The sequence below is a fragment of the Trachemys scripta genome, chromosome 18 (genome assembly GCF_013100865.1).
Source record: "Trachemys scripta elegans isolate TJP31775 chromosome 18, CAS_Tse_1.0, whole genome shotgun sequence".
Taxonomy (NCBI): Eukaryota; Metazoa; Chordata; order Testudines; family Emydidae; genus Trachemys; species Trachemys scripta.
In genome coordinates this window covers 5,332,419-5,359,612 of record NC_048315.1, presented here as the reverse complement: position 1 = coordinate 5,359,612, position 27,194 = coordinate 5,332,419, and the positions used below count along the sequence as shown (strand labels likewise).

At 38.1% G+C, this 27,194-nt stretch overlaps 1 protein-coding gene across 6 annotated transcripts in view; it reads right to left on the bottom strand.

Moving 5' to 3' along the window:
- The window catches only part of LOC117867399, an 80,467-nt gene that overhangs the window by 49,325 nt on the left and 3,948 nt on the right, over positions 1-27,194 (bottom strand). For 5 of the 6 annotated variants that reach the window (XR_004643393.1, XR_004643392.1, XR_004643391.1 and 2 more), the window contains 13 exons: positions 25,875-26,021; positions 23,685-23,799; positions 20,688-20,800; positions 20,319-20,463; positions 13,952-14,177; positions 11,831-11,954; positions 8,311-8,479; positions 8,001-8,179; positions 7,603-7,746; positions 6,245-6,406; positions 5,101-5,216; positions 3,156-3,196; positions 895-998 (listed from right to left, as the gene is read on the bottom strand). Coding sequence is in view for 2 of the 6 variants with exons in the window: in XM_034752391.1 (XP_034608282.1) it covers positions 895-998; positions 3,156-3,196; positions 5,101-5,216; positions 6,245-6,406; positions 7,603-7,746; positions 8,001-8,179; positions 8,311-8,479; positions 11,831-11,954; positions 13,952-14,177; positions 20,319-20,463; positions 20,688-20,800; positions 23,685-23,799; positions 25,875-26,021 (1,785 nt within the window). In the remaining 4 variants the exon portion in view is untranslated. The other variant, XR_004643394.1, reaches the window with a different exon arrangement.

The following is a 27,194-nucleotide window of genomic DNA, read 5'->3' as shown; positions in this document are numbered from 1 at the left end:
ACCCATTTTTCTAATTTATTCTTTTTTGTGCTTGTAAACTGTTGTGCTCATAATCCTGTTAAAGTTTATTATATGCTGGACAAATTCCTCCAGTTGTGGGAAAGGCTTCGTAATAAAGTAACATACATCTGCTAAACCAAACTCTTTTCCAAAAGAAATGAAAGACTCCAAACTGCTAGAAAAACAGAATTTAGTACATTGTCACCAGACTAAAAATAATAAGTAAATATTGACTTTTGTTGGTGAAAAACAAACTTTATTGACCAGAGAGGTAAATATTGACTTGGAGTGAAGCAAATATACAATGTACTGAAGTTAATGGATCAAATCCTTTTCAGTTTGGCAAAAGAAGATTTGGCCCAATATATGTTTTATTACTTATTTTCTGAGAGTCTTCATCAGAACATCTGGAAAATCTCTCCATAATGGTAATGCATTTCAATGAGGTAACAGTTTTTCCTTAGAAGCTAAAAGACAGATGCACTCAAGAGGATCAGAAAAAAATAATTATCCTCCTGCGAGGTGAAATAATAGCTTCCAATTAATTTTCTTCAGCCAGTCACAGTGTATTTATTTGCATAAGTGGTCTGACTGGATAACTGGAAAAGACTTCAATTTTATTAACTTCTGAAGAGGTAAACAATAGAAACTTACTGAGTCTTCACATGACAATTTTCAACCAATCACAATCTAAGGTTTTTCTTATATATGTAACATTAATTAATGACAGAGTTCTCTTTATCTGTTGATATGTTTAGGTCTCTGTTCAGTCAAAAAACATTCTTTATGACAAATAGTCTCAATGAAAAGAGCACTAAACCTTTTTCTTTTGTAAAGTAAAGATTATCACAATCCCTGTCAGAACATACAAGGTATAATTAAATTACCACTTACAGTGTGTGATATCTCAACCTGTGGTACTGGTAAAACTAGCTTCAGTAAAACATCCTTCACTTCAACTGGCAAGATGTCCTGGAAGCCAAGAGAAACCTTTCCAGCTATCAAAACAAATTACACCAAAGGTAATTAGCCAATGTAATGTTTAAATAGTTTGATCCTTGATTATAAATTAGGTTAGTCAGAGCCTTTGGTGGCTTCTAAGCCCAAACAGAAGTATATTACACTTTTACCTATTAAATTAAAGAACAAAAATTGCTTTCTTCTTGCTGTAAAGAAAATCACAAAGGTTGAATTACAAAGAATCAAATATAGTAGACCAAATATAATTAATTAAGTAACATTTCTAAGTCTCAGATACTGAAAGATACAATATCATTTTACAACCACAGAATGGGTTCTTTGGGTAAAGTCTATTTTACACAGAAGAATTTATATGAATTCCATAAACAGGGCAGTCCAATCTTTTCATACAGAAGTTTTGGTCAGGATTAAGGTCTGATCCAAGCTCCATTAACATCAGTGGAACACTTTCCATTAGCTCTAATAGCTATTGGATTAGGCTGATAACCCTGTGTGTGTATCAAAAGATAGAATTTGGCTCTGTCTATGAGTTCTTTCCCTGTTTAATGGTTCTGACTTGTTAAATGTAAGGGTTTACAGAATCAGGCCCTTAGACAGATGGGAACAATTTTTGTTATTGAAAGACTTGAAGGAAAAATTATACTGTAGATTCACCCACATTTTTTTAAAACATGCCCACCAGAGAACTCTAATATCTTACATAGTGTACTGTCATTATGATACATCATCTGACCTATAAACCTTTGTTTGCATCTCCCATAGCAGCAATTAACCCACCACTCCCAAATATCTCCTTGCCAGCTTCACATATAAGAAATAACTATTTTAACAGCTACTATCAGTGTTGCTATGCAGCTATAAGAAAATACCAGTTCAGACCACTACTTTATTCTAGATCATAGAAGTCCCTCTTTCCTGTAGAGGGACACAGAAGATGAGCACCCTCCTGTGCAGTGAGCAGAAATTACAACTATTTTCATCTGTTCAGGGAGCCAAAGCCTCAAGGGTCTGATTCTCCTCTCAAACCAATTTGACAACAATGTAATCCCACTGATTTTAATAGAATTACTTCTGATTTATAATGTTTTAAGTAAAAGAATGATGAGATGGAAGATTTTCATACTGTAGCATATAGTGAGCTGGCAAGATTACTTAACATTTCACCGAACTGGATAATGTTTTTGCATTTTAAAAAAATGCAAACATCTAGCTTGACTTCAACAAGAGCTTTGCCTGATATGACCCACAGGATCAAGCTCTAGAGATGAAATCCTGGCACCACTACTGTCAATGGGAGTTTTGCCTTTGATGTCAATGGGGCCAGAATTTCACCTTATACGTTTATCAGTCTTAAACACAAAATATAACCAACATTTTCAAAAGTGGCCACTGGGTTCAGGTCCCTCAATTATGGGAGCCTTGGACCAGTTTTCAAATGTGCTGAGCCCTCACACCTCAAATTGAAATCAATGGAAGCTGTGGGTGCTCAGCAACTTAAAAAAATCAGGACTTAGTTGTGAGAAGGCCTGAATACAGAAAATGAAGCATCCAAAATTAGAGGCCATTGTTGAAAATCTGGGCTTCTCGGCAAAATTTTAAAATCCTCAAAAACAAATTTACACTGAAAATTTTGATTTTTGCAGAAATCTTCTATTTACATGGAACATTATTTTCTTAGAAATAAGACAAAAGAGAAATCTGATGAATATTCAGGACTATTCTACTTTTCTGCAAACTTTTACATGAAAACAAGTTTAAACCACAATAGCTGACTGTCTTTTCCACATATTTTAAAACATTTCCTTCACATTTCACCAAAATGCATGCTACTTTTCCAGTTTTAAAGAAGAATAATTCCTTCTACACATTCCTTTGAAAAATGCGTATATTGCAAAATTCCAGCGTTTATTGGTAGGAACACTATAACAAAGATTAAGGACTTAATCCTGTAATCTGATTGGCACAGGCAAACCCCTGTGGGGAGCACCATCAGGATGTAGGATTGGGGCCTAAGACACTTTCTTCTAATATTTTTGGCGAGAACAGAAGGTTTAAATAAACTTTTAGAAGTAAGCTGTGCTTTTCATTATATCTGAAATCTTGCCTATGATACAAAAGTTATTAGGTACTAAAGGCATGCTCAAATAACAGCATGAATACAAACAGCTACATACCTTCCATTGAACTGAGCCTTGGAGACAGATCAGCAAGTGGCCTGCACATATAAACATTCATAATTTAATTCCCTATTTTCAGTGAATATAGCAACAAGCAACAATCTGAATTAAATTCTCATTTGAAATAGTTTTGCTCATTAAAGTATTTTGTTGACTGCAACAAAAAGAAACAAAGCAACCCAACTATCTATTTATATTAAAAATGTTTCCCATACCATATAGAAGGCATTTCTAGATATAAAATATTCATTATAAATGAAAGATTTAGTATTACCCTCCCTAATTTATGAGTCAAATGAGATATTGTTTCATACAATCCTTCAATGTCCAAATGTTATGAGGAAGATCCCATGACTGAAGAAATGTAGGAAGGAGTAACACAGTAGTCAAACATTATAATATGCACTGTTCCTCTGAACTATGTGAGTATGCCCACGTAAAACTGACAATGCTCTTAGGTTCATGTCTACACTACCACCCATGTTGGCGTGAAAAAAAAACCACCTCCCTGAGCAACATAAGTTTCACCAGCTTAAGTGGTAGTATGCACAGCACTCCGTCAGTGGGAGCCTGACATAGCTACTGCCACTCATTGGAGATGGTTTAATTATGTCAACAAGAGAGTTCTCTCCCATCAGCATGGAGCGGCTACGCAAGAAATCTTACAGCGGCACAGCTGCATTGGTACAGCTGTGCTGCCTGCTGTAAGGTTTCAAGTGTAGATATAGCCTTAGGACAGCACCTGAAAGCAACACTGCCAAGAATAAAAACACAGCATCAAGACTATGACTGCCCGATATTGTGATAACAAGGTAGGAATGACATGCAAACCTGCAAGTCTCACTACTTCAGAGAGCCTGAGCATGTTTTGAGCGCTTGAGAGCGTATCTGTGATAGTTATCTCTAAGTTTATGTTTTGTTTTCTTTCCAGTAGGTCAGACGTGTCCCAGATGGAACGCAGAGGATACTCCCTCCTTTAACCTTTCCTCCCCCATTAAGGCATGCATTCTAGCTGCAAATCTCCAGTCAAGACAGTCTGGATGAGGTTCCTTTTGAAGGCTATCAATAATGTCCATAAAATTAGATAAGAGAAGTCACTGCAGAAGCCTCCTTCTCACCCATCCCCAACACAAACAGAGGTTTGCTCTACCTTTACACAGTGCATACAGCTTCCTTTGATCTGTGGTGTAAGAGAACAGCTTTCTTGTTTGGTGATTCAGAGAGCCTAGCATTAGCAATTTTATCTACCTAGGCACTTAGATACTCACAGCAGTATGTGCCTTCAGCTACATTTAACTTTTATCTGTAACATGAATATTACCAAGTCTACTGAATATATATGGCAGGTTAACAAACTAGGCCCCAGTTCAGCAATGTAATTAAGCACTTGCCTAACTTTAAACACATGATTACTTCAACTGAGTACAAAAGAACTCGTTTGCTTAAAGCAGTGGTCCCCAAATGTGGTGTCCGCGAGCGCCATGGCGCCTGCAGGGACGTCTAAGTGTGCCCACGTACTGGCAGGCGGATGAGCATCCGCCGAAATACCGCCAACAAGCAGCATCATCCAGAGGCGTCGCCACCAAAATGCCATTGATTTTCAGCAGCGACGCCTCTGGATGACGCTGCTTGTCGGCGGCATTTCAGCAGCGACACCTATTGACGTCGTTGCTTGTCGGCAGCATTTCGGCGGATGCTCATCTGCCGCCATAGTCCTCAGTGGCTTGTCGTCTGGCACCTGCCAGATGAAAAAGGTTGGGGACCACTGGCTTAAAGCATGTGCTTTAAATACATTGCTGAATTGGGGCCCTCCAGGCAGCCTACCAAGTGTTCAATATAGTTTTATGAAGGTTTTTTTTTTTTTTAAGGCAGCCCTTTAATTTCAGCAGCGTGTTTCCAATCAGTACATCCTTGTATCTGTAAAGCAAGGGAAGTTCTCGACCTTTGATTCTGCCTGCTAAGCCCAGGGATGTCAGATGGTAAACCACCTTGCTGAAGATGAATCCAGGCCCTCTGAATATCAGCTGTAAGAAGATGACAACCATAGAACAAAAACACCTGAAAAGAAAAAAAAAATAGAATTTTCACTACTGTACATGAAACAGATCTGTTAATATTTTATGGATTCTGAGAAGGTTTCCTGGCAGGAAGTAACGTTTTTTTTTGCTGTTAAAAATATTTTTAAGTATGCACTATAATCACAGAAAACTGCCTTGACTTTACTTCCTATGCTCATTATTTTGCTTACAGCCTAAACTGCACTCATTCAAAAAGGCTTTATTTTTGTTTTCCAATGAAAACTCAACAATTCCCATTTACTCTAGTAATTTCTTCATTTTTAGTAGGAATTTCAAGATTTTTACCTTTTAAAGGGGTGCTTAATTAGCTATAGACCTAAACATTTAGATTTTGTTTTTTAAAAAGCCAAACAAATCAAAATAGGGGCCCAAATCTCAGCTGAACCTTTTACACTGGTCTGGCAATCCCTTAGAGTTGGTGTAAATGTAATTTGACTTCAGTAGGACTGAAACATAAGCTTAAGTGCTTTGCTCATTAGGGATGGATTTAAGTATGTGTTTAAAGCTGAACATGTGCTTAAGTGCTTTGAATTAGGGCCTTAATGAGAAACCTTTTGGTGCATCCTACAATGCAATTGCTCAAGCTAACGAATACTGCAGGTTGTATTCTCCATATTCTGTAGATGCAGTACTCCCATTAATGTTAAATGGAAATTTAGCATGTAATTCAAGGGAAGTATTGACACCCCCAGGCCTGGACTAATACTCTTTAGACAAAATTTGGTTCTCAGTTATGGCTACGCAGCTGAGAAGTCAGTAAGGTTGCATAGGTGAAACAGAACACAATTTTGCCCATAATTTACTCGCAAATCTCAAAAAAATTATATAAATAAAAATGTGTATCACAATAAGGAACTCCAATGGAATTTTCTGCTTTGAAGGAACCAAATGTTCTTGAAAAACTATTTAAAAATATCTTTAAATAAAAATACCAAATGTTTGGTGATTATTTTTATCAACAGAATAGATAATTAGATGAAAGGTAACATGAAGCATTGTTGTATGTACCTCTCTTATAGCTGGATAATCATTGGCAGCCATTAGTGAATCCTTTAACAGCATAAGGATTGAGAGGCAGAAATTCTCCATCACCTTTTGATTCCAATCTTGCATGTACAATTGATCCCAAATCAACAACACTGCAGGAAAATCCAGTATACTCACAAAGCCCTACACAAAATTATGAAATGTATTGTATTAAAAATATATTAGGCAATTTCTAATTTATAAAAACAACACCAAAACTTTCTCTTCCTACTCACACAGGTACCTGTATGGTTTAACACTTTGTTAATGATACCCAGAAACTAGCTTCAGATTGTTAGGGTAGGTGGGCAGTGTTTGACAGAAAAAAAACAGTGTTTGTCCAGAATGTAGCAGAATGTGGTCCTGGTCCATAACTCAGGCTCTTAGATGATATGGTAACATACTAAGATGATCAGATGTCCCGATTTTATAGGGACAGTCCTGATTTTTAGGTCTTTTTCTTATATTGGCTCCTACTACCCCTCAGCCCCATCCCGATTTTTCACATTTGCTGTCTGGTCGCCCTATAACATACATAAAAAAAATAATAATAATAACAACAACAACTACTGCGCGTGCAATCAGTGTTACTGAAAGGAGACTTTCACCACTAGTTTTTTTGAACTGGATCATCAACTTCTGTAAATGATCATAGCTCTACTGAAGTCAGAGAAACCGTACGCATTTATACTAGCGGAGTATCTGGTCCTTTAGTTTTAATTTAAAGTGGCTCATATCTTAATATTTATTCCACTGGCTCATTTGTGGCTTTACTAGTGGCTGAAGAATATAAACTTTAATTATTTAATATTCTAGATGTAGTTGTAATAAATAACTCAAGATTTTGTTTTCTCAGTATAAAGGTTAAAGTCTAATAAAAATAATTTAGGTAAAACACTGCGTACAGCTACTCTTGAGCAGACATATTTATATAATGTGGAGAAGAAACCAAAACAGGGGACTAAATTTTTAAAGAAAACATGTCATATGATTTAGGTTCCAAGTTTTAAAGACTATAGCAAATCTGTTAATAATAGGAAGAAAGAAATATTTATAAAATTAGAAAGCAAAATATTATTTTCCATGTTTCTATTGTTTCTTTTTTTTCTTTCTATTACACTATTTTTCCATAGTGGAAAAATACATTCATTTAGTAAATTAAAATATTTTGGTTTTGTAAAACCAGAACAAACAGTGGACCTGATTCTTTTCTCATTAACCAGTTTAACTCTATCTGGTTTGATAGTCACTTCTGATTTACAACAGTGTAAGTGAGGCAAGACTCAATCTCCACATTTGTGTTTTTTTTTAATTCAGTCACATAAATTAGGATATCTTACTTCACCCATCCACTTTCTGAGGAAAATGACTGGGCTTGCCAGTAATTCCTTGGTTAGATGTTTGTTTTGCTCAGATCTGTCTGTTGCTGTGTAGAGTTCTTGACCTCTCTCTCTTTCTCGAACTATCAACTCCACCAGGAAATCCTGCAAAGAAAAAAAAAAAGAGTATATTAGATGGGATGGGATATGCTATAATATGGAAAAATCAGAAACATTATCCCTAGAGTTAAAAAGCTATGTATATTTCAAGATCATTTAATAATTTTATTAAATCATATTTAAAAGTATAACTTTATTCCATATACTGACTTTTACTACAGCAAACATTTTATTTTAAACTTCTGCAAGTAGCGTAAATATAAAAGACTCTATAGTTTAAAAAAATCAATAGATTATACTTTTGGGTCAACTGCAAAATTCTTTCCGAAACACTGTTGAAGATGAGTGAAGAATTCAATGTCCTCGCTCTCCAGAAGGCTCATCATCCACTCAGCCATTGCAAAGATCTCTGTCCATGATGGGAATAAGTTTTGATGTAGGAAATGTAGGTACATAGCCAATTCATAGGGATGTTCACCTAAAAATTAAAATATTGATTAGTTTCTAGAATAGTGAAAATATCTTTGTCAAAGCCCTGAGGATTCTTGATCAACTCCTAAGAAAAGTGATATAGGTCTACAGCAATTTTCTGTGATCTAATTTAGTTACCTGTAGGCATTATTTGCTTAAATGCCATTTGCAAAGGAAAAAGCCAATAGATTAGGTAGGGTTCATATGTGCCATTGAAAACATAGAGGACATTTAAGGTTTTGCTGGTCTCTGAAATCATTTGTTCATTTGTGGCAAAAGAACGCATGCAGGGTGTCTTTTCATATTTCTGTTGGGTGGAAGGAAAGAAACATGTTAAATATTTTTAATTAAAACAATGTTTTTAAGAAATAAAATACATTAAGTAAATGCAATTTCATTTTGATATTTATTTCAGTCAGAATGTACAAGCTCTAACCATTAAAGAATTGGATTCAGCTGTACTGATATTAACATTGTGTGATGTAAACCTAGGGTTTAAATACTAAAAAAGGTCACAGCTTTACAGCCCTCTTAACAGCTCTAGAAGAAGGAAGTTGTTCTTTGGAGAAAGCAATGGCTGAATACCAGATTGGAAGAAATCTTTACCATCACAAGAATATGGTAGATTAACTACAGAGGCTTTAGAAATGGTCTAATTCAGTGGTTTTCAACATTTTTTCATTTGCGGACCCCGAAAAAATTTCAAATGGCAGTGCAGAACCCTTTGGAAATCTTAGATGTAGTCTGCAGACCCCCAGAGATCTGCAGACCACAGGTTGAAAACCACTGGTCTCATTAAGTGCATGCATAGTGTCATCTGTTTGGAGTGTGCCTGAGCTGTCACCTAGTGAGGTGGTAGTTTAACTTCCTGTTCACTGAATCACCGAATATTTCTTTTCACAATAAAACTTTGAAATAGTCATTCATAATTTTCTCTTCTTACTTTATCCTCTTGTGCTCTCAGGTGCACAATAGGACGTCAACCAGTTTCTGCCATTTATTTCAGTAATGTGCTGGTCTGTTCAGGCTTCTCAGTGCCATGCTAATGGATCTGGCTTCTTTTGATACTGTTAGGGATAAATGTTTCTCTAAGTGTCCCTCTTTTTCTCTTCCATATTATCACTTGTTGTGGAAATTGTGTGGGTGGCCTCCTTAAAGTATGTCCTAAATAAGTCCATCCTCATTTAATTTCCAGATTTGCTCTACTTGGAATTCTGATGTTGCAAGATACTCTTTCCAATGCAGTGATACGTGTATTCTATATATATAGATATATAGATATAATCTCTTTGGAATGCCTCGATCTTATCAATGAATTTTGTTGTAGATTTCAATGACGCTGGTCCATAAAGGCAGACAGGCATGATGGAAGTGTTAAAAATAGTTGTGTGTCAGAGCCAATCATGCAACTATTCCAAATCATTTCAAGTTTATTGAAGTTGTTTGCTGCTTTTGATATTTGTTGCTTGACATCTAGCATAGTGTCATCATTGTTGCACATTTAACTCCATAGATTAGTAAAATTACTTTTCTTCTAGTGTTCCTTTGTCCACACTAACGGTAATTTCTAAGACACTTATAGCCATATTTCTCTTCCCCTTGTTGATGAACAAACCAACTTCTTTTGCTGTATTTGCCAAAAGCTAGGTCTTTTCTTCCATTAAGTGAATTGTTGAAATAAGTAGGACAATGTAAATCAGCAAAAAAGGAGGTAATCCAATTGTGTTTTATCATTTGTCCATAAAATTCCTTGGTTGCCTTCAGTGGTTACTTTCCTCATGACATAGTCAATGACCAGTGCACACAATAGTGGTGACATAATACACTCTCACCTTATTCCAGTTGTCACTGCATTGGCTGATACTGTCACCATCTCTGACTGCACATTCAACATTATATAGATCCTTGATTAGTCTAATTATTTTTGTTGGTATTCTGTAGTGTGCCACAATTTGCCAGACTGTCTCTGTGTATGCTGTCAAAAGCCTTCTGCAAATCTATAAAATTTATCACAAGAGGTGCTTACCACTCTACACTTGTTCCATAATATGTCTAAGAACAACAATATGGCCTGCACATGATCTCAATGGTCTAAGACCTACTTGTTTCTCTCTAAGATGAAAGTCTATTTGTTTCTTGATATGTTACCGGATGTTATTGCACATGGCTTTCCCAGGCACTGAGAATAATGTGATTTCTCTCCAGTTATTGCAGGTGGTACAGTCATCCTTCTTTGGCAATTTTACTATAAGGCCTCTCTTCCACTGGGCTGGGTTATTTTCTTTATTCCATATTCCACCCAAAAAACACAAGGAAAGTCTGGAGGGCTGTTTCATTACTTACTTTGGGCATCTCTCCAGTAAAATTATCCCCTCCATTTTTTAGTTTACTGATGGCTTTTCTAACTTCTTCATTTGTAAGAACTCCTAAATCAATATCAAGCTCTAGTGGTAGGTCATCATCACATATTTCTAGTAGTTTGTTTGAGCATGGTCTATTTAGAACAGCCTGAAAATGTTCTGCCCATCTTTTCTGTTGTTCTTCTGTACTAAGAGTCTTTCCGTCTGCATCTTTAATAGGGCCTCTGGTACTTCTAAAGGTTCCTGTTAGCTATTTGATTGCCTTATACAAGTTTATAAGGTCACCTCTTTGGCTACCTCTTCAGCCTCTTGACATTTTCTATCAATATATGCCCTTTTATCTCTTCTAGTATTCCTTTTAACCTCTCTGTCTAGAGCGCTGTATTCTTCTTGCCACTTGCTTGCCTCTTCACATGACTTAGCATTCATGAGATTTTGCTTTACATTTCTTCTCTTGGGTTTCTTCACTTAACTCCATTAGAATACTGAAACTGTTCTTCAGTTCAAGCTGAAAAGCACTTTTTGTATTTGGTCTTTTACTTGTGCACTGCTGATGCACAGTTGTCTTTTAACCTTCTTCATCCTCTTTAATTTGATCTTCAATTTAGCAACACAAAGGTTATTGTCACTGTGCCCACATCTGCTACCCTGCTAACATGCACATCTGCCAACGAACTGCGAAACATTCTTAAAATGTAGAAGTGATTTATCTGGCTCTTTGTAGTAGCATCTGGGGAGTTCTATGTCACTTAATGGATTTCTTTATGAGGAAATATTGTTCCACCTATCACTAGTTTGTTCACGCTGCAAATTACTTTTAGAATAAAACTGATGTTCGGTTTTATTGTGAGTTATAGATCACTGAATTATTTAATGGCACTATAAACAGTATGTTTCTCTCTACTGTAAGAATCACTTTCAAGTGTGCAAAGAAGACAAAGTTTACTCCATCTTGTGGACTGGCTGAAATCATACTATGGTGTTTGTAATGATATTCCAGAATTCAGTAACCAACCAAAGGAGCCAACTAGGAGGACATTACCAAAATGATTACCAATTAAGGATAGGAGAAGAAAAACCCAGAAGTCACCTGATAAACATCAGCAATGAGTGGTATAAGGATGGATGACTTATTTGGAAATATGCAACAGAATGGCAGTATTGCTATGACCAAATGAATATGGTTTTAATCACCATTACATAGTGCAAATATTCATTATTAAGTGCTCAGGACAAAGAGTAAGAAAATATAGAATAAAAAATAAACAGCATGCCAGGTTTTACATTTTCTGACTAACCTCCACAACTGCATTTTCAATAAGGCCTGAAATTGGTGATCGGGTGGCACTTCTAATTTTCAGTTTAGCAATTCGGTGTGCCACTGTTCGTCCAAACTTCACTCTAGCTTCTCTTTCGAGAATTCTGAGAAGATGAAGCACTGATTAATTTCCCTGATTACATATAATTTTCAAAAGCTTGTTATGAACGGAGATGAATTGACATAAAAATACCTGGTACCTAAATGTATCCAAAATACTCACTCTACACATCAGCATTCAGACACAATGCAGACTACTATATTTTGATGCAATCATTCCAGAAATGCCCATTCATCATGCCAGTGAGCCACTCTAGAATATGCCCCTTTCACAGCCAATTCAAACTTTCTGGAAATGATGGAGGGTGGGGAGGAAACAATTATACACAAAAGGCCAGATCCTCAGTTGGCATAAACAGACATATCAAATTACAAGAGCTGAGGATCTGGCCCACAGCATGTATCTGCTCGGGCTCTGCTGGATGCACAAAAGTCCCATTCAAGTCAATGAGAGATGCATGTGCTTAACCAGGGACAAAATTCAGCCCCACATTTGGAAATCATGCAAGCATGTAATTACTAGACTTTTCCATGGGCCTCCAAAAAAACCTCATCTTCAAAGATATCAGTACTTTATCAAATCAGAATCCACTTTTCTGCATTGATTCTTCACTGAACAACAGGGTCAAGTTCAAGATCTATGAAATGATAGTCAAAGCCCTCCATGAGATTGGCCCTACCTTCCTGAGATAGCACCACTCCATCCATGATTATGACCTCCCACAACATCTGTGTCAGTTTAATTGTTCTGCAGAACAATCAACTGGGAGTGGCTCATGTACTCATGAGAGAGAACTTTGAGATGAGTTGGACCTATGAATTTTTTTTCTGTCAAGGGATAAGAAGGATTGCTGATCTCACAGCTTTTAGAACAGAAGCAAACTATTCAACTGTTTTCCCTCAGTAATTTATGCGTACACACACACACACACACACACACACACACACACACACACACCAAACAAAAACATTTATAAAGTAATCAAATTATTTCCTCAGATGATGGGAAGGAAGAAACAGAGGAAAAAGACTGTTATTTTTATTTTTAAATACTTGGGATGTATGAAAGTAGACCTGGATAGAAATTTTCCAACAGAACCTTTTTCTGCTGGAAAATGCCAATTAAACAAAATTGAAATGTTCTGCGGGAATGTGATGATTTTGACAAAATTCTGATGGAAATCAGGCAGGTTTTGACACTTGCCTGGTTTCCTGCAAGTTCACCTGCCAAGCTCCTCAGCAGCCCTCTGTTTAGTCAGTTTTGGGAGCAAGGCAGAGAGGAGGTTGAAGAGATGGGTGGGGTAAGCAGATCTACCAACGAGCCAATTACCAGCTGTTGCCAGAAAGGGCACTTCTACATGCAGAGCCAGAGGCAGAGGCCAAGGCTGCTCCAGAGCTACGCAAGCAGATACTGACTGGCTCCATGGCCTGATTTCCTCCTCATGCTCCAGTGTCTGTAGGTCTCCAATGCTACAACTTCAGCCACTTGAACTCAGAGCAAAGAAAAGCATTTACCCCACAGGCAAAGATTCTCACTCATTTCAGGAGGAGATCTGACTGAGCAAGGTCTGATTTAGCCCATAGTTTGTTACCTAGAAGTTACTGTGGGTTGCTCTGATTACACCTGCTCTTGTTTCATATTAGAACATCAAGTGACTACACCATGGGAGAGGAGTTGATTTATAAAAACTCATTTGAATGAAAAGTAACATTGTGATTACATAGATCTAGGCAGGCAGACACTGAAAGTGTCCTGGAGTCAGTCAATTCATAGTCAAATGGCACTAAACTGCTTCTGCATTTCTTGGATATTCCAAGAGGTGGGAGTTAATACAAACTTCAGAGAGGAACCTCTCTCCTACTGGTATTTCAAGCTGATGTTAAGGTGGTATATTATTCTCAACAGTTTGAAGAACGTTTGGGCTAATTTCATGTCAGAGAATCAGGAATTATTTTGAATATCTTAATAGACCAAGAATTAGATGGCTGCAGTTACTAACACAACAATATTTTTCAACAGAAGAAAACAATAAATACTTACGCTATTCTTTCAAACTTGTCAACTTTTGCATCCGCTTTTAGAAGTTTATCAGTCCAGATAAACTGTCGAAGTGTCTTTGGAAGTAATTTTCCACTTAGCCTTTCACACACAGTTAACATACTATCATAATCTAATGAGATTATGGCACAGATTGAGTCTCCCAGTATATCACTTGCTGAGCAATTTAGAATAGGTGAGGGTATCTCAGAACCAATGTGCATCTTGTCTGTAACAAATATCAATAGTAAATGACTAATGAATTATAGCTACCTTTTCCACTCTTTCAAAAAGTTACCAATGGCAGTATCACCAAAAAATAAAATGGAAAGGAATATCTAAAATAGAACTGTTTGTTTAAGAAATCAAATATTTGAACTTTATTTGCTTCAAAGCAGAGAGCACTGGAGGACTGTCGATATAAAATTCACAATAAGAACAGTTACTTACCTGTACAGTAACTGTTGTCCTTACAGATGCATTGGCCACATATGTATTCCACTTCAGGTGTGTGTGTGCCCAGTGCATTTGAGCCAGAGACTTTTAATCAGCAATACCTACTGGGATGGCACATGCACCCTGAGGGTCCTCCTGCCTCCAACTGAGGGCGCAAAGCCCTCTCAGTTCCCGTGCACCAGAATCTTATGACATTAGACTCCGAAGTAGTGGGGAAAGAGGATGACTCATGGAATATATACAGGCGAGTCTCATCTTACAGTTAGCGCGTAAAGCGAAAACTGCGTATAGTCAAAATTACATTGAGTTCAATGGCGGGCAGAATCACCCACACTACAGATACAGTATTAAAATGGTTATTTTTCTCTTTTTTTTGTTTTGTTTTTTTGCTGACTGCATAAAGCTGAAATCGCACATGTTAAATGCGTGTAAGATGCAACAGACCTGTATGTGCACAATAACTCTTGAAGAACCATCATTACTGTACAGGTAAGGAATGGTTTCTTCTTTTCGGAGTGCTTGTGCACATATATTTATTCCACTTCAGGTGATTACCCAGAAGAATTCCTTAGGTGGTGGGAATTTGTAGTCTACTTAAACAAAAACTGAAGAACACATTTCTCAAAGCCTGCATCAGCTCTGGAAGCTACTGTGATGAAATAATGTTCAGCAAATGTGTGAAAGACAACTGTGACTCATGGACTCTGTGGTGCCAGCTGGCAGATGGCATAAGGGCACATATGGGTTTACAGGGATCGCCTGGGTCAAGTATCTACATACCAAAGGATGGAATGTAAGGTCTCTTCTGAGATCCAGTAGCTTACTGGTTGTCATAATCATTGTGAAATGTACGTATGGATAATATTTAAGAAGTTATTTATCTCTACTGGAAATTATGTTCTTAAAGCCTTGAAATTAAAAGCCAGTCACCAGAAGGTGATATGCAGGTTCTGTTCAAGCAGAGGCTAGTAGACGCATCTCTCTCTGGGTGGTCATTATATACAGTGCATCTCACTATATAAGTTTATTTGCAGTACTGACCACAATGTATCTGTGACAGAACTGGACTCTGACTGGCCCTGAAACAAAAACAGTGACATTTTCAGTTTTGTCTGGTTGTGAAGAGGGTGACACTGGAATATCCCCATTTCTGGACTATTAGACACACTATGTTGTTTTTCAGTGACCACTTGTGATTTTCCAAGGACCTCCTGCTGAGGTGATCTGCGAAAACATTCTGTACCCCAGGAAGGTAACAGGCTTTGAGGGTACTAAACCCTCAAAATGCAGAAGTTCCAAAGTTGTACCATCTCCTGACATAGAGGACTGGACCCTGCTCTGCCCTGTTTGTTGAGGTACAACATTGTAGTTGTGTTGTCCATCATCACCCAGACCTGAAGAGTTCTGTGTAGCTCAAAATCTTGTCTCTTCTACCAACAGAAGTTGGTCCAATAAAAGGTATTGCCTCACCCACCTTATCTCTATCACTCATATCATCAGGCACTCGATGGAGGTGAGAAAAGTTTGCATGCTCCGTGTATGCCCCTTAAATCCAAGAAGTTTATATGGAGGGCTGATTCTTTGATGAACTATACAGCTGGAGGAAGAGGAGTGTAAAGTACCCTCCAGCAAATGTTCTGCAGACTCATCCACCAGTACAAGGATGATAAAACTTGAACAAGTAAAAGGATGTCCAGAGGGTGCTTGTTTGGTCAATACACACACCTCCACCAGCTTGTATACATTGTAAGTGAAGTCTAGCATGCTGAGTCACGTATGTTCAGGATGCCACATGCCCTAACTGCCTCAGACAAGATTTCTATTGTCCTTGCATGAACTTGCATACTGGTACACAAGTTTAGCATAGACTAGAACCTTTCCTAATGCAGGTAGGCTGTGGAGGTTGTAGAATTGATGACAGCCCAATTAACTTGACCATAGTGCTTGGGTCTGAATCTCTTCCAGACATGCACCCATTGATGTTGGGGGAACTGCGGTTATCACCAAGAGAATAGTCTGTTGCAGCAAGACCCCGGTACCAATATGTAGTCTAGTTTCCTGGCTGCCATATATTCCTGGGGAGTCAACTATACTGATAGCATTGAAGCCACAGTTACTGGTACACCCCATGCAATGAAATCAATGGCATTGGTGTCAGGGCCACCAGCATTGGAGTCATTGACCATACATTAGGTACCCACATCAATGGTACCAATATGGTTGGCACCAGAGTTAATGGTACTAGTGTTACATATACCTTTACCACGATATAACGCTGTTCTCGGCAGCCAAAAAATCTTACCGTGTTATAGGTGAAACTGCGTTATATCGAACTTGCTTTGATCCACCAGATGCACAGCCCCGCCTGCACGGAGCACTGCTTTACCGCGTTATATCTGAATTTGTGTTATATCGGGTCGTGTTATATAGAGGTGTACCTCAGCTCATATGGTACCAGGGAGTAGCACTCTGGAGCTCTCGATTTTAGCTCAGTACTAGACAGCTTATATGAATTTTATCAGCTGAAGTTTGGCAACTGGAGTCCCCGTATATGCTCGAAGAGCCCTTCTTGGTTCTCAATGTAGTCTTCATCTCCAGAGAGCTGGCAATTTGGGCCAGATGTCCCCGGTATGGAGAATTATGTCTCGTCTCTCTGGAGGTTTTCAGGGGTTTTCTTTCTCCGTGAGTAGATGGAGGAGCCAGAGCACTTCTGGTGGAGGAGTACTAAGTTTGCTCAGTTCCAGAATGGCCTGGATTGGAGGCAGGACAAATGGGTTTTTCCATGAGATACGCCCTTAGACACACCTCCTGAGGTTTTTGCATCCCCTTAATAAAGGGCTTGCAGATACATTTGTCCCTTATATGTCTTGCACCTAGACAAATGAGGCATCTAGTATGCTCTTCATTAATGGCCACAAATGCCTCACAAGAAGCGCAGTTTTTAAAATGTGGGGACTTTTATGTAAAGCTGTTCAAGTACTGGGGTACCAACACAGGAGTAAAAACAAATAAAAGTAGTCCTATCAGGGAGAAAACAGAACACACATACACTTTCCAAAGGAAACACTAACAAGCTAGCCTTAGATGGAGTTTACTACAGCTTTGGGCTGCATTCCAAAGCAACCTGACTCCAAGAAGACCCGGTCCCGGCACGCCGGGGGCCGCTACCAGCCTCACACCGTCCCCGGGCACCTCTTAACGGTTTCACGCCCTCTTGAACTCTCTCTTCAAAGTTATTTTCAACTTTCCCTTTCGGTACTTGTTGACTATCAGTCTCATGCCAGTATTTAGCCTTAGATGGAGTTTATCACCAGCTTTGGGCTGCATTCCCAAGCAACTTGACTCCAAGAAAGACCCGGTCCCGGTGCGCTGAGGGCCACTACCGGCCTCACACCGTCCACGGGCATCTCTTAACGGTTTCATGCCCTCTTGAACTCGCTAACAAGGTAATCTATCTACAGTAAGACTAAGCTAAGAACTCTAGGGCTATTTAACAGAAAAGGGTGCTCACCAGCACTAGAAAGACAGTGAGCTTGAGGCATCACTGAGAACCGCAGGTAGTGAAAAGGAAAGATCGGGGCAGCTCTGCCCTTTATGACCTCGGTTAGAGGTATGAGGATACTCAGGGCACATGTGCCGCCCCAATGGGAACTCCTGTCTACAAATCTCCGGCTCTAGTGCACTGGGAAAGCACACACCTGAAATGGAATATGTATATGCACCAGCACTTGGAGAAAAAACACTGCTATGAGTTAGGTGAAATGTATTATTTTGCAAAATGCTGCATATTCTGCAGTAAACTGATCTATTTTAAAGCTCACTTGGGTAGTTACACTAGCTGGTCTTTTGCCCAATTATTTTAAGCTTGAATGAATAAATGATGACACTACATCAGCTTGAAAACCTCTATTAGCTCTCATGTCTGTGTGAAGGAGCACTTTTGTGTGTCTGAAGTGGAGGACCTTTTATGTTTTAATAAAGGAGAAAAATCACACTCTTCAAAAATGGTTTGGCACTCCTGACTGGCACGGAAAGCACAAGCAAAGCAGATGCTCTGTGTTAACAAATTATGTCTGAATTACTGGCATTGGTAATTTCAAAAGTTCTTAACCTATCACATGCAGGTTTGTTTTTCAACATGATTATAGTAGTTATAGGATTTAAATAATGTTAACACTCTGTATTTAAAAAAAAAAAAAAAAGAAAGAGAGAGATGGGCTTGAACCTAAACCCTGGATCAGAATTTGGAAGGCTTCAGAATTGAAACTTGGATTCAGGTTTGGATATCACAGCTACTCCTATCTTTATAATAGGCTGAACCACAACATGGATTCAAACATCTTGATAGTTTGGAGACTCCAGATATGAATACTTTCTTTTTTACTTGGGCCACTCTCTAAGTGTGATGTTATCTGATTAGAATATGACCATACAAATCATTGTTGCTACCACTGTTATATAGTTGCAATGAATCTTATACAAAGTGTGTCAAGTATGGTGCCAATAGAAAGCATTAAATGGTTCACTGGCTAAATTACCCGAGTCAACCTTTAGAGACATGTTAGAAAAGTATGTGAATGGTAATTAGGGTCATTCCATGTTAGATAGGCTAGAACTTTGAAATGCAAACCTGTATTGTTAGAGAATTGGAGGTGATACTAATTGTATGCGTTTACTTACATCTTATTAGATGTCAGCCCTGTAAATAGACAGCTCCTGTCTATTACTATAGCAATTGATTCAGAGATCAAAAGAGAATATTAACATTTAGATGAATGTTGGGTGAAATAGTGTCATTGTCTATATGTCTCTTTAAAGTTTGTAATAAACTGCTTAATGGATAAATTATCTTATGTTAATCCCTGTAGCTAGTTACCGGTGATGTTTAGGAAATAGGTCTACTTCAAAGTTTCCATGATTGCCTAGTGTTCGCCTAAGGACTCTGAACTGTCAAAAGATGGCCTGGAACTGTATAAAAACACTTGGGTCCTGATCCTTTTTATCTCAGATCTGCTTGATGCTTCATGCAGGGGAAGCTTAAGTCATAAGGCTGACATCTCCAGTCCCACCTGGATTACCCTGAATATGGACATTGGACTATAACCTATGGACTAATTCTGAGAATTCTTTGCAACTACAAAGCTTACCATCTCTACTATGAATCTAATCTCAAAACTATACTCATGTCTGTATGTATATTGATCTTTTAACCACTACTCTCTCTCTTTTCTAATAAATTTTAGTTTAGTTAATAAGAATTGACTGTAAGAGTGTATTTAGGTAAGATCTGAAATATTCCTTAACCTGGGAGGTAATGTGTCCGATCCTTTGGGATTGGTAGAACTTTCTTATATGATGAATAAGATTTACAGTAATCCTCATCATATCTGACTTGGGTGTTTGGGTGGAGACTTGAGGCTGGGTTGCTTTAAGAGAACTGTGTTGTTAGCTTCTGGGTAACCAGTCAGGTATTATAGAAGCCATTTTGTGCTTGCTTGGTAAATCTAAGTATAAGAATATCCACCAGCTTTGGGGATTGTTTGCCCCATTCTTCGCAATTGATTCTAATTGAGTAACTACAACATGGCTCCCTGGGACCCCGGTCACACTAAGTAAAAAGCATCAAATTAAATAAATGTGCTTGTCCACTCATATAATGCTGATGTGGATTTATTGCGGAAGATAGGGACCTGGGAATTGAGAGGGCTGAGTCAGAATTCCTTAAATCAGGCTTTGTGGGTATTGCTGGAGCCTGTTTTGCTCCCCAACCCCCAAGCACAGTACAGTTATGGTAGCCTTAACTCTAATTTAATTTTGTTTTTTTCTATGTGGATATGATTTCTGATTTATTTTTTAAATATCAGGTACACTTAAGAGAGCATTATTAAGGGTTGAATCAATTTATTTCTTTTACCTTTTTCATTTAATTGGAAAACAGATCCTCCGTATATGGCTAAATTGAGGTCTTTGTTTTCAACAGAATTTGGCCTTTTTTTAGCTACTGATGTCGGATCAGAATTCCACTCCGATGAAGGTAGATCCTTATGTGAATCTTCTGCCTATAAATGCAAAATGTAATATAAATGGTGTTCTAGTCACAAACAATTTACAATTTTGGATGTCTATCAGCAGATCTTTAATTTAGATGTTAATGTTGATTCAAAGTAACCTATGAGAGGGGGATATAAATTACCTGGATTGTTATTTGCTGAATAATATTTAAAAAAACAAGTTAAAGATTTTTTCTTAGCAAAAAACTGTAACTGGAGAAAGAATAAGCTACCTTTTTCCATGCCTCATGTGTAGCCAATAACAATTCCATCTCTGCTGCTACTATGTTGTAGGTATCATTAAGAAAATGCACCATTTCGGGAGCCAGTCTGTCAGAGTTATTATCTAGTGTACGGAAAACAAAATTGAATTGATTTTAAAAGTCATTTACAAATGCAAGTCCTCCTTATCTTGCACACCCAAAAACACACAATTAAACAAATACAGGGTTAGACTCAAAGGACCTGATTCTCCACTGTCTTGCGCCCTATGTGGAATCTTACACCTGTGCAAAGCGAATGCAGGTTGGGTACAAAATACTACCATTGGTGTAAGTGAGTGGAGAATTCTGGTTGGTTGTGTCGTAACCCCACTTTAGACTCTTTTCACATTGCAGATGAATACACACAGTTTGGGGAGCAAAAAATCAGGTCCAAAAGACTTAAAAGCAAAATTAATACTGCATTTTCCAACCTTAAGGTACCTAAGAATGACTCCTAAGATTGAGTAGGAGATTGGAATTCCAATTAAGTGCAATTAATATTTATAAAGCACTTTTAAAAGTGAATATTTTCAAGAGACCAAAGTCAAGTCATTATATTATTGAAGGGAATCAATTTTTAATGTTAACTTTACAAAAAAATTCTTGTTTAATTCAACCACTTACATGAACACTAAGAAAACATGTCATTTTCACATGCAAACCAATTTATTCAAGAGCATACATCGAAATAAGGAATCCTGTAGCTGTTTCATTTCTAGCTTCATGTAGGAGATACAGCAACACTACACAAGACATTTTTCAGATTTCCTAAGATAAAAAACGAATTTGAAAACAGCAGAACATTCCTGTGGTAAACCATAATTACTGCTAAGCTGCAGTTGGTATGATATTGCTATATATATATTTATTTCTCTTTCATTCATTTGTATATTGTTTTCTTCTCAGATATATTTTAGCGGAATTTTTTTTTGTTTTATAAAAAACAAAATAATAAACAAAAAAGGACAATAAGCAGCATGGACTCAGTCCTCCTATGAGATCTGCATAGGCTGACCCCTGCATCTGCACAGAATCCTACTGACTTCAGTGGGTCTCCAGACAGGTACGGAAGTCTGCCCGCGGAGAACTCATTGTAGGATCAGGGCCTATGGCAGGAAATAATGGCATACAGTGACTTCTTCAATTTCATACTGAAAGGTGAAGACATATGAATGAAATTGATGGATGTTACTGTGGCAAGCATGGAGCTGTTAGGTAATAATTTGAGCATACGGATATGTAATAATTGTATGAATATTGTATGTGGCCCGGTCAGTGAGGTAAAGTTACTGTATAGCTATAATAGCTTATGAAACTTTCCTGTATGGATGTACTGGTCTATCTTAATAGCGGGCTGTTGGAAAAACAAGCAGGAAAGCAACACAATGGCTCTATATAAGCAACCTCCCAACAACTGGGCAGCAATTACAACACAATGGCCTACTTCCAGGCTCCAGCCTAAAGTTATGTATCTATTTTGCCAAGACTGGGAGTCTAGCGATCAAAAGGGACACTAAATGGTAAAAGATGACAATTCCTGTGAGCAAGTTTTTAAAACACTGAGCAGCTTTTAAAGACAGAAAACTCCCAGCAGCAGACAGAAAGAACTGGTTTGTGATTTAAGGGAAGGGGCTTTCACTCAGGGCCTAGCAGCCTTGTGGTGCCTATAGGAAGCTTAGGTCTACCAGGATCCCCATCTGGAAGATGGATAGACACATGGGTTAGCTAGACGTGAATATTGTCTGTTTTATTGTTTTACGGTCTTTTTATTTTAAAATGCTTTTTTTTTTTTTTTTTTTAAATAAATACTTTCCTTTAAGAAGGCTGTCTGGTCACTGGGTACCACTGTCATAGCTCCTGGAGGGAAAAGAACTGCAGGAACTGAAACTAAGTCAGACCTGGTCTGAGAGTGGGAGAATTGGGTGATTCCCTCCCAAGACACATGACAGCTCAAGGCATGAGATGTGAGAGGGGATGAACTCAGAGATCAGGATGGAGTCAGAAGTGCAGCTAGCTTGGTAACAGTGACAGTTATGTGAGAGACATATGTAGTAACAAATTAAACCGCAGGTCAAATTCATCCATGGTGTTAACTCCCCCAACTTCAGTGGAATGACATCAGGGATAAATTTGACCTATTTAGCCCACGTCCTTCCATTTGGCAAATCTGTATTTGGTGCAAGAGTGAAGGAGGGGTAAAGACAGCTTGCTTTCAGGTGGCATTTTATCTGAAAAGATGGGGATAATGATACTTATTGCCTTTGTCAAATGCTTTGAGAGCTATGAAAAAAAGTACAATGAAAAGTATGGTATCAGATATAGGTACTATTCGTCATTACAATCCCTAGATCCTGGGCCAACCAGGGACTGGGCCATTTCTCAGCATAAATTAGAGCTGACAAAGGACTGCTCTCACTTACATCCAGCAACCCACTGTTCCAAAGAGCCATACTGGCACCCAGGAATCAATGGAGTGGAGGGACACATTGGCGATGCCCCATTCCTATAGGAAAGACCCATGCATTGGAAGATAGCAGGATGTTTGGCATAAGAGATGCTACAGTCCTCCCAAGGATTTACAAGTGTAGGAGAATCCTTAGGAGGCTAGATCTGCTTGCTTTACAGCTGCTTTGCTCAACCAAAATGATGCAAAAGCAGCCAGAGAAGGAACCAGAACCTGACCCATTATTTCTAACTACTATTTAATAAAGTAGTTAAAAGTTCTGCCTTCCTACTTTTTGTGGCTTAAAGTTAGATGTTTAAGACGGGGGAACATTGGTGCAATCAATTCTTGTTCATTCATAAAAAGAGTAGGTGGCTTGATTGGAGTCTCTCAAATCTTTTGTTTAATACTTTTGTAGACAAAGATTTAGCTGTAACAGTAAGATTTGCAGATAGTGGCAGTTGTTTTTATTGCCCAAGCTTGTTTCCACATATACATGGCACAGACAGTATATCTTAACTCACCAAGTCTGAACTGACAGCTAATGCGTTCTGCAGCTTTTAAGCACTGTTGCTTCAGCCAAATCCTTGTATCTTCTTCCAACTTCTTCTGATCTATCTCACTCATGTTTGTGGAAGACTAGGTACAGAAGGTTTGGGTTATCACAAGAACATAACATCTTTTATAAACAGTTCTTGTCATTTTTTGCTGCCAGGGCCAAGACTGTTGATTATCACATTAGGGAAGGAAGTTTTAGTAGAGAAAATTTGCCAGTGAGCAGTGCCTTATGTCAGTCACTGAGAGGAAGGTCTGGTGCCAGTGAATATAGAAATTCAAGAATTTTATTCCTCAGTAAAATTATTTTGAGTCAAACTTACTTCTAAATATCTTTATCTTGGAGAAAAGTTTGCTTGAAGGAATATCTTATTTTTCAGAAAGAATACCCAGAGTCATGCTTACTTCTCAGTACCTTTATGCTTGACATTACGTTCCTTTGCTATACGACACACTTCTTCTTCATGTACCAGTCTTACTCTGCCTTACTCTCAAATGTTAAACTCCAAGGCTGGATATATCCACCAATGGAAAAAGACATAGGAGGTGAAAAGTAATACAAGAAGCTCTGAATTACAATTCATGGAGTTCCTGAAGCATCATTCCAGGTTGTGGTTTGTAGGACCAATGGAGGGGAGAACCCTTGAACAAGATGGATGTTCTGAGATTTGTCAAAAAGTTTAATGGATCCCAGGGCAATCACACAGAGATCTAACCCCTCCATTACTCCCTACATCCTCGCTTCCTTTGGTAGCATGGCGCATGAAGTCACACTGCCATTACCTCCTTGCCTATCTTTGTTCTCTAACTCCCAGTTAAAGAAGGATACATGGCAAGTTGCTGCTGACAGAAGCAGTGGATCTGAAACACCTCTATAAAATATTTCTTGCAAAAACAAATGCACTGGACTTCAAAATAGTAATGAACTTCTTCCTTAGAGATAGCAAAAGCCTAATTTGAAAAACAAGTGATGAAGTACTTAACTCTGAAAACTAATACATTGTTTTGTGATTTTATTAAGGGATGTTCAGAAGTGTAGTGAGGTCTTCTATTTTGGTTCTGATTTAAAAAAACAAAAGAACAAAGTAAATAAGGCACAAAGTAGTTAAAAGTTCTGCCTTCCGACTTTTTGTGGCTTAAAGTTAGATGTTTAAGACGGGGGAACATTTTTTTCAAAGAGGAGTAACTTTTCCCTAAAGAAAATCTGTAGTAACTTTCTCACAAAGGCAATGATTTTAGGGAGTGCTCTTGTCCCAAGATATTCTTACTGGGGAATAATAAATTCCCACAGTAGCAAGTCCTGTTATCAGGATACTCTTATTAAGGGAAATAACCTTTTCCTAGGGTAAAGATACCACACAGACTAAGCTTGGTTCAGGCTACTCTTAATGTGGAGCAAGAAATTCCCAGATTTAAAAACACTCTACTGCTTTGGCAACAAAAGATTCTAGTAGCCAGACAATCAATGCTTAAAAAGATTTTAAAGATATGGAACAAAATCCTGAGCTCCTTGCTCAGTTCACAGGCAAAATTTCCATTGAAGTTAATGACATTTTTGCCTGAGTAAGGTCCTCAGGATTTTGTCCAGAACTTTATACACAACAGGACAGCAGCCACACTACCATCCTCCCTACATGCAGTCATCAGCTTCCATAATGAAGAACTGAATACTCCCATCATCATGCACAAATGCTTCCAAACCTGTCAAGTCTGCTATCACATGAATTCCGTTCTAAGAAGAGTCTACTCAAAGGGCTAGATCCTACAATCCTAACTCAGACAAAATTCCCATAATGTCAATGAAAGTTTTGCTGAGTTAGGACTACAGAATCTATCCTTATATGAGTTTGATATCTCACTGAATCTGGACTTGAACCATAGGTCCAAATGAGAAAACCCTCACATATACACCCATCATCTTGTTTTCTTTTCAAAATTTCCTGAGAGGAGAAAAAAAATACTTGAAAGCCTGTTAGATACAAGGTAAAAGATATATAACATTTTAATCTTATTTCAGATCAATTAACTATACTGAAAAATTTTTAAGTACAATTTTATAACTGAGAACAAAATAATCCACTTTACTTTTATGACAACAACAGATTTGTACATGTTCACGTTATGTTGCTGTAGGCTCAAAGCTCCCATAACTCACTTACTAGTAGACTAGGTTGATTAGGACACTCATTAAAATATTTTTTAACAAAATGCTGGCCAAGAAGACAGAAAACCATTTGTCGTTGTTCAGGATTTCTTAGTTGCTGCTTCACGTCATCAGCAAGAGCAGCTCCAAGTTTGTCTAAAACCTAAAGGAGAAATAAATTACAGTAAATATTCAGTTTGCAGTGTTGTTGTAGCTGTGTTGGTCCCACAATATTAGAGAGACTAAGTGGGTGAGTAACGTTTTTTATTGGATCAACTTTTGTAGGTCAATAGCTTGTCTCTTTCACCCACAAAAGTTGGTCCAATAAAAGATGTTACCTCACCCATCTTGTCTCAGTAAATATTTTAACATTCTGTAATTCCAGAAATTCTTCATACTTTAATTCAGGCTAACTATTGACTTTTAATGCACCCTGCACTGTAGTATCTGGACATCACCTGAAGTTCTTTAAGGAGCAATCTTTCATCTTAATGTGGCTGATCCAGAGGTCTCATTTTATTTCAACATGTTGCCATGCAGAACAATCCCAGTCTTGGATCCCAAGCTCATCTTTCTGCTATTGGGCTAGAACGATCTGAGGCAGCAGACTGCTCCCTTCCCTGAGGCAATGCAAGCAACTTACCTTGTTCCTCAGCAGAATCCTCTGTGTGACACATGGAGCAATACTGACAATCACCAAAGGCAGATGATTCCAGCCCTCCTTAGTGGCATGGAAGGTCATTGCAATAAGAGAATTTTGAGAGAGGGATGGAAAAGGAAAATAAATGGTGGAATCCCAGAGGACCCACTTACTGTGTAAGGTATTGCAACATTGGGCCCTATGCTGTAAATAAAATTGATGCCATTCAGATTATTTGACTTCCCTATTTGTGGATTCAAAACTAAACAATGCATTTTGTTTGTAGGTGTATTTTCTTTTACATAGCAGGTTAAAATGGGGGGGAGGGGAATCTGCGTTGATTCTGCTTTATAACTCAAAACAAATAAAGATTTCAAGATGATTACTGCCAACAATTCTTAGAGATTATGATAAAAAGGGGGAAGGGGAAGACTATAATATACCTCTACCTCGATATAACGCTGTCCTCGGGAGCCAAAAATTTTTACCGCATTATAGGTGAAACCGCATTATATCAAACTTGCTTTGATCCACTGGAGTGCGCAGCCCCGCCTCCCCTGCCCCCCCCCAGAGCACTGCTTTACTGTGTTATATATCGGGTCGTGTTATATTGGGGTAGAGGTGTAATTGAACAAAACTTTGAACTATATAAACACTATGAAAGGAAGGAATGCTTTAGGGTTTACCTACAAGTAA